General features: G+C 34.6%; 1 protein-coding gene across 3 annotated transcripts; it reads right to left on the bottom strand.

The window, feature by feature from the left end:
- Nucleotides 1-757: 757 nt before the first annotated feature.
- LOC121782308 (coatomer subunit beta-1-like) lies at nucleotides 758-6,103 on the bottom strand. 3 transcript variants are annotated; one of them, XM_042180104.1, is made up of 6 exons: nucleotides 5,985-6,103; nucleotides 3,341-5,402; nucleotides 2,414-2,923; nucleotides 1,911-1,996; nucleotides 1,191-1,397; nucleotides 758-970 (listed from the first exon to the last, which is right to left on the bottom strand). In XM_042180104.1, the coding sequence occupies exons 2-5, from the start codon at nucleotides 5,384-5,386 to the stop codon at nucleotides 1,193-1,195; spliced, it is 2,847 nt and encodes a 948-aa protein (XP_042036038.1). In that variant the 5' UTR covers nucleotides 5,387-5,402; nucleotides 5,985-6,103; the 3' UTR covers nucleotides 758-970; nucleotides 1,191-1,192. The 3 variants fall into 3 exon arrangements, with proteins under 3 accessions (XP_042036038.1, XP_042036039.1, XP_042036037.1); XM_042180105.1 differs by having other exon boundaries at nucleotides 3,341-5,398; nucleotides 5,985-6,085; XM_042180103.1 differs by having other exon boundaries at nucleotides 5,943-6,073.
- Nucleotides 6,104-8,541: the final 2,438 nt, after the last annotated feature.

Below are 8,541 nucleotides of genomic sequence, written 5' to 3' on the forward strand. Positions count from 1 at the left end.
TGTTTGATGAAATGTCTGAACGAAAATTTGCCTTGAAAGGTTGAAACACGCCAATCCCATTGGCGTGTATAACTTGGGATAATTTTTGGCCTTTTTTTCACGGCGGAAGGCATGAAAAACGCCACCCGAATTGGCGTTTTTTGAAACACGCCAGTGGGATTGACGTTTTTCGTTCAAACGCCAACCACGTCGGCGTCGTTCAACGTACATGCAATACGACGACACATACGTTGTAAAACGCCAATACGGGTGGCGTTTTCACTTAAAACACGCCAACGAGAGTGGCGTTTTTCCCATTTATGGAATAGATAACAAAATGGGTACATTTACATTATTTTAAAGGCAAAGTAGCCTATAAACCCAATTTCCTCGAATAATAACCGGTTTTTAATTTATCATCACTTCGTCCTTGTCTTTGATATTCATTCCCCCATTAATTAATAGGAGTTGCCAACATGAAGTCAAAATGCTCAGCTTCGATTGTTGGCAAAAGAAAAGGAGACTAAATCCAAAATTTGACTTGGCTTTTGTTTGATTAATAATGTGTAAAAGGGCATGGGACAGCATCTATACTTAGATATTCATTATTAAAAAAAACAGACGAAGTTGAGCCCAACATACAGCAATTTCATATATTTATCTAAACAGTAGTAACACTTGTTCTGGACACACAAACTGTCCCAAAACCAACAGTAGGAGATGGGAAGCAATAAAAACACGGCTTTAAGATTCTCAATGTATTTTTGCAGACCGAAAATATATAAAACATTCAAATATGATATAAATGTAACATAGTACCAAAATCATATCCCAATCTGCTCTACAAAAAGAATACAACTGAAATACACTTCAATTATCTCATATCGTCAATTGTCTCATATCGTGTAGCATCCCCACATATAAACTGCAAAGGTAAACATATACTCTTTCTATCCTCTCACGGTGGTTTTCCAATACTGGAGCACAAAACCTGAACAATGTATCACAAAAAGACTTGAATTAAACAAAACATTCAACAAAAATAGAAACACAACAATGCTACAAGGAAGCCAGCTATCCTTTATGAAGATTTTACATAGCTGGATACTTATAAGGTGTGTTGCTGGAAAAGGGTGTGGTGTAGCTACAAGATAATCTTAACATATGCTACATAACATAGTTACGACTAAGAAAAAGTCAATAGTATTTACCATCAGCTTCCTCCCTTCTGCTTGAGAGTGATCTTGTCACCCAAGCTGAGCGCAATTCCCTGAGTCTTGCTCCTTATCCTAATATATCCGTTCAGCTTCTCATCTGTCTGCTTCTCAACACTGACATTTACCAAAGCATCCTCCCCAAATACACTCTTTGCATACAAATTAGCAGCCAGGAATCCACAGTCACCTTCTAAAGCAGAACTGCAGATAACCATGCAAACACAACACAAGTGTATTATATTTTCACGTTACTAAACAGAGTAAAACGTCATTGATGAGTGAAGACTGGATTATCTGAACGGAGCATTCATTTATTATTTTCTACTTGTCTTGCTTTGAAATTTAAGCAATAAAACAAAGACTGATCGTTCAATAAAAATAGCTGAAATTCATTATTCATCTTTGTTGGGCATGAAGTTATATTGGACATGTGTTTCCTGCATCAGATGAAAGGACTACATTGTCTGGCAAGAATATAATCGTGATCACAAAATTCAATAAAGCCAACCTAATTCGTCAGCACCTCTCTAAGATAAAAGCTATCATAAACAATATAAAGATCATGCACATAGTCAATTGGTCAGCAGTGATAATTTGATATCAGACACAGATGAATTGAATTGCCCTCTTAGCAGTACTAGGTCCTATTCAAAAACCATTAACACCACAGAAGCTTTTCCTAGTTCTGCGACTAGAGCTAATAAAATTACTTACGAAGGAGTTAAGCATCTCATGTTGGTTGACTTGATAATATGATCAAGGAATTCTTTTTCATTTGCAATTGTTGTGTTTACAGCAACCTGCAAAAAAAGAGAGAATGAAATTGGAAAGGGAAACAGCATTGAACCAAAGAAAGTTGTATCACAACCAAAAAAGGATGACTACAAAAGGAAAAGGGAAGAAATATAGACAAAGTCAGGCTACGAGTTATATAGAATCAATAACAAAAAAAATTAAATTTAATGGTGTAGTCCAGAAATTATGTTCAACGACCACAAGTCAGTTTCATTAAAAGTGAATGAAAGAATGTGTATGCAGTGTAAGTCTAAAGGACAGATAAACTGGTTCATGAATTCATTATATTTGTGCAGACTCATGTCAGCTATCAATGCATTAGAAACCAGAGTAAATGGCTAACCATAAAGCAAATATTCCATCAAAATCAGTAAATATCACAAATTGAATGATTATCCCTGATTGCAGAGCGTCAACAGTACCTTGTTTTCCCATTCAAATTCTGACCACATGGTCCTAAAAGCAGTATCGCTACAAACAGCAGGAGATATGTAGTCCATGATATCAATATGGATATCATTGAGGACAACAACAGTTCGCTCGAGCACGTTTGATGTTTCATAGACAATATTTCCAAATATGACTCCAGTTTCAGTAGAGGAAACCTTAATGTTTGCTTTTATTTGCTTGCTTGATTCAGGAGCCAAAGTATAATTCTGTGGACGCTCAACAAGTTTGAGATCTCCCATTGTTGCTAACTCTAAACACAAGTTCTGAAGGGTCTCTTTTGTTCTATTGATAATTGTGACATCCAGGACAATATCGTAATGATGAACTGTCACATAAGCTTCAGCATAAACTGGATCACTAAATCCTGTGAGTTGAATGATACGATTCAGCTTATTTGCATCATCTGCATCCTTCACAAATTCCCCAGTAGCACGTTTTAAATCATCTTGGACCTCATCCTCTAGCTCCAGCTGGCTCATCCCCTGGAATTTCGACAATAATGATTCACATAAAACGCTTATCTAAAAATTCACCACAAAACAAATCACCATATTGCAGCAATGTCTTAGAGTGTGATAGTCCAGGGCCAGACTGCCAGCATATTTTCATGATAATAAATTACATTAGACTTATACTTATAAGCACTCAGAAACTTGAGAACCATTATAAAGACAATTATGACAGATAGAACAGGTTTTTTCTAAAATGAAGAACGAGAACTTATACCTGATGATTGCATAGCAGGCCAAATTTTAGTTTTTGAATGTTTAAAAGTATTTGATGGGCTTTTGGCAAACAAATATTACTTGGAATGAAGAAGCATGTGATGGAAGAAAACAAAGTATGCATAAGGAACTATGGTACATAACATATAGCATATGGAAAATGCAGCTACTGACCTTTCTGCTCTTCAAATGGTAGAAATCAATAAGGTCATCAGGCTGTGAATGAGTAACCTGGGCCTTAGCTTTACTTTCTTCAGTTTCACGAAGCTGTTTATCAGAGAGCATTTTGACAAAACTCTCGCGGCAAGTCGTCAGCCAAATCTTCCTAGCAGCATCCCCTGTGTTACACAGCAATCTTATACAAAGAAGAATCCTGTCATATGAATCATTATCAATTGGGTGCGGAAGAACCGAAGATTGCCCGAGCTGTAGCATAGAGACCATAATCAACAAAGCATTGCTTGAAGCTTTATTCACTTCAACCTTTGATGGTTGAACCTCCTCCAATCTTAGACAGAGCTTTGCTAGAGTGCAGGCAATAACTGCCCCAAGAAAAAAGTCACCAGTCAGAAGAAGAGATCTCAAGTTCCCAGTGGTCAAAGATCCTTGAACAACAGCTGGAGCAGAGAAAGCAGTCTCAGAGGCAGCACTTTGAGTTGCATAAGTACCATCGGCAAGGATGGCCGGTCTTCTAGATGAAACAGTGATTGAGGAAGCCTGCTGGGGTTTCTTTGAAGAATCAGCAGCGTCCTCATTTTCAGAGACCGAGAAAAAGGGCAAATCCCCAAGACACTGCTTTATTGTTGAAATAGCACTCTCAACTTCAGAAAGAGATAGAGAATACTCTCCAATAATCCAAAGAGCACAGGAGCAAACTCTAGCTGCTCTAATTTGATAAAATGTATCCAGAAGTCTGGTGACAATAGAAACCCTTAACTTAGGGTTGGTTTCAATGATCTCTCTAACGAAAATGACGACATCCATCGCTGACGCAATATTATTGTCTCCCAAGAAGTCCATCAACAAATGGACCACTGTACTTGCCACTTCAGGGAACTTTATAGCACAAGAATGGATAGCTTGAATGAGCATTTGTCTATACTCCCCGTTCTTCTCAAGCTCCCCACTTTGAGTTTTCATGACTTCCTTCTTCAGAGTAAGAACCACCTCAGAGACATTGCGAGGAGTGATCAGTTCCAGAACGATATCAAGTGTTTTCCTTCGAATATCGAGGTTTGGGCTAGACAGTGCCCTAAGGACATCCATTATCAAGTCAATCATAAGCTCACGGTGGGAAGACTTGAGTTCATTCAGGCGATCGAGCAGAATGAGCTTAACATTATTATCACTCTGTGAAAGAAGAAGCTGGCAATATGTGTTGGCTGCAGCTTTAATAGCAGTTGGAGCAGAAGACAAAGAGACAAGGGTTCCAGCACACTCATAGACAACAGCAACTGAAGGAGCATTTAATAGAGATATAATTATCTTAATATATTTCCCCTTTTCAGCCTTGTTTGTCCTACAAACTTTCCGGATCAGCTCCAAAACAACCATCTGCATCAACTCACCCCAATCTGATACTCTGTCAACATTGGTCAATAGGTAGTTAATAGCACGATCCTGTGCACAGTTAAAAAGCATAAAAAATGCATTCCTCTTAGTTGATTGATCCTGCTCTGTCGAGAGAAACTTCTCAATAGTCTCTGGTGCATCAACCAAGAACTGCTCACCATTTGGGAGTTTGTAAATTGACGATATAGCAGAAATGGCATTTCTCCTGACATAAGGGTGTCTATGCTCCAAGTTTGCAAGGATGGAGGGTATCAATGGTTCGATGATATCCACTTCATTGAGCCGGCAAAGAAACCTCAGGGTGACACCTCGGATGTATTCATTAGGATGGATAAGATTATTCCTAAGATTCTGGCAGATTAAAATCATTTCTGGTAATACGCGGCCCTTTCCATCAGTCTTATCAATAATTTCCAAATAAAGTAGAAGCAGTTTCTGAATGGTGTGGTCTTCAGAGGGCAACACATATCTCACTATAGTGATAAAAAGCTGAGGCAGGGTTTCACCATTTAGCAAAAGCATGATGGCATTTTTCATGCCATCAATCTTAGCTGGAACATCATTCCCTTCAAGTGCTTCCTTGATCTCATTAGCAAGGGCTGGGGTGCCCTTGTCAAAATGCACGAGCAATGAACACGTCTTCTCCATTTGGGACTGGGGCTATCTGGTATAATCATGCTCAATTATTCACTTAATCAATGACAATACCTTTTAACAAGATTTAGGGCATGAAATATATTTTCAAAAGTCAAATGATCCTTCGGACTTGTGAATTGACTTAATGTTGGAAATGTGAAAAGTATTTACAACCTAGAAAAGGTAGAAGCTAATCACCTGAGCTAATGCATCACACAAGCAGTATCAGATGCACACACAAACCATAATCAGGAAATCAATGAATCAAAAAATATGAGTAAACTGCACAGATGCATAATCCAATAGCATATCAGATCATACTAGCACACGCCCCCATTTTAACACGAAAATTAATCTCCCACTAAAATAAATATGCAAAAGAAAAATCATCAACCTAGTCGAATAGATCCATCATTTTTTGTTCACGCATCAACAGCAATACACAAAGACAGTACACAAACACGAAAGACAGCATAATTAAATACCAAACTAAGAAATTGTCGATGTACTTCAAAACAAAATCACAAATAAAAGGCGAATTGACAGGCAATTCAGATCTAGAACAAACATGAATTAATAATTGGACGGAACGAGATGAAAACCAAGTTACCCAGCGATGGAACAGAGACGGGCGATGGCGAATGGGTTTTGCGATCTCACGAATCACTGCTGAGTTCTCAGATCTGCATCTCTCTAACTCTGGTTTCTATTTTCTTTAGTCTGTTTTAGTAATTTTAGCATTAATAAAAGATTTCTAAGTAGTGTCTTATTTATTTTATGGTCCCATTTACTTTGACACAATTCATTTTGGTCCTCTAAGATTGATAAACATACAATATTAGTAATGACTTTGGTCAATTTTAGTTTTCAAGAATAGTAGATTAGTACTAATATACATTTTTCCTAATTGCCTTATTGATTTGAATTTGGGAGAAAATTAAAAAGGCTGAAATCTATACTGTTTTTGCAAAGTTGTATATCACTAAAGTCATTAACTTCAAAATGGAAAACAAGATTAGCCTAAAGTATTTTGACTTCCATACATAATTTCTCCATAAATTCAAATCAACGAGACAATTGAGAAAATGTTAAAATTATGATATAACTAATTCTTTTTAAAATTTAAGGGATTGACTAGAATTTGACTAAGTAGTTGACAATATTTTTAGTATTGTTCATTCGAGTGTGAATTCAACTATCAAAATTTTCTTTTATATTTTATATTTCGTACAATAATCTTATTTTGTAAATGTTTACATGCGAAAATAAGATAATTAGATATTAAAAACTTTTGTATTATGCTTCACGTTTCATATACAAAACTCTTATTAAGTGTTAATAATTATATAGAGCGAGAAAAAAAGACAATTAAATGCTGATGGAGTGTCAAAAAAAAAAATACTCCCTTCGTAAAAATATGTGCACTTTCCATTTTCGTCCGTCCCACAAAAATATGTGCATACCATTTTAGAAAAGTTATATCAATTTAATAATGTAGGTCTCACTATTGACTAACACTACTTTAATTATCATTCTCTTCATCTCTCTTACTTTACCATATCATTCCCTTCTTCTATCTTACTTTACCAATTTTATCTTAATTCTCGTGTCATATTCATTGCCCATATTTTCATGGGACCGATGGAGTATCGAATATTAACCTCACATTTTATTATAAAAATAATATATAAATGTGGGACCTACATTCCACTAACCTTTTCAACTCACATTTCTTAAAACTAGTGCGACAATATTTCATAGACGTTGGAAGTAATTTTTAACTATGTAACTTGAATTTGATGGTTACAATGCATATATAAAGGTTGTCTTGTTTTAAAGGTAGCATTATTTTGTATTTTTGGAACTTTATAGTTACGATAAATAAATATAGAGTGTATTATTTTACTTCCTTGATTTTGATGGTTACAATGCATAAATCTTGTCATATATTACTTTATATGGTACAATGACATATATTTGAACCGATAAAGTTTGGAGTATGAATGAAGTCTTAATAGTTATATTAGTTGACTATATGGCATTGGCATATACTCGTGTAAATATGTCTTTAAATATCATAAATAAGGCATGGAGTGAAATGGAGTAAAAAGGAATGGATGGAGGCGAACAAGTCTCACATTTCATGGGCACATATTGAACTATGTAACTTATTTCTGTGGTGCGCGCCATCAAATTGGCCGCACCCTCTAAATTTGATGTCGTTTCTGCTCAAAGGGATAACATGGGTGTGCTTGCCGTAGGTTGAGATGTGGTGGTGTGCACATAAAACAATTTTTTTGGTAATTTGACATAAATTAAATTTTTTTTACTAGTTTATTTCTCTTTCACATCTTCAAGATGTTTAAATACACTATAAAACTTTGGTAATTTGACCTAAATTTAAAAAAACTTCCTAATTTATTTCTCTTTCACATCTTCAAAATGTTTAAATAGACTATAAAACTTTCTACTCCTATCTTGTATGTTCTATTTATTTAGATATTTTTCTATAAATATTTGGATATTTTTACTACATAATTCTAGATATAAAATAAAGAGTTTCCATATGACATGCTATCATTAGAATAACATTTACAATAAATATTATTGGTTCATATTCTCTTTTTAGATATAATTATTTTTTTAGTATAGCAATATATTTATAATAAAATTGACATATTTCTCATTTTAGATTATTTGAGTATAACTGCAACAATTCACTATTTTAGGCGGTATTCAGTTTAACATATAGATAATAGTAAAATATAAAATGAACTTCAGATAGAACTCATAACTAAATTAATATTTAATTTTACATTGTCTTTTGATTGCCAAAATTCAAAATAACTTTTGAGTTGTATATACAAAATTGGACATTTTAGATATTTTACATTTACAATAATGTATCATGATTGATTATATTAATGTATTACATGATTATCCTTCTATGAACATTTAATTTAAGAAAAATTAAGTATTCCATAATCATCACTCGTTTAGGAAATAATATAGCTACATCATTGCAATCAATTATGTAGATAACATACATAATACATTAGTTGCATAATTTCTTCTTTCATTAACAACAATGAGAATATTTCTTCATCCAACTTAATTTCTTAGTATTATCATTAAACCGAATAATTATTTTATTGTTAAATATTTTT

The sequence above is a fragment of the Salvia splendens genome, chromosome 20, assembly GCF_004379255.2.
Source record: "Salvia splendens isolate huo1 chromosome 20, SspV2, whole genome shotgun sequence".
Taxonomy (NCBI): Eukaryota; Viridiplantae; Streptophyta; class Magnoliopsida; order Lamiales; family Lamiaceae; genus Salvia; species Salvia splendens.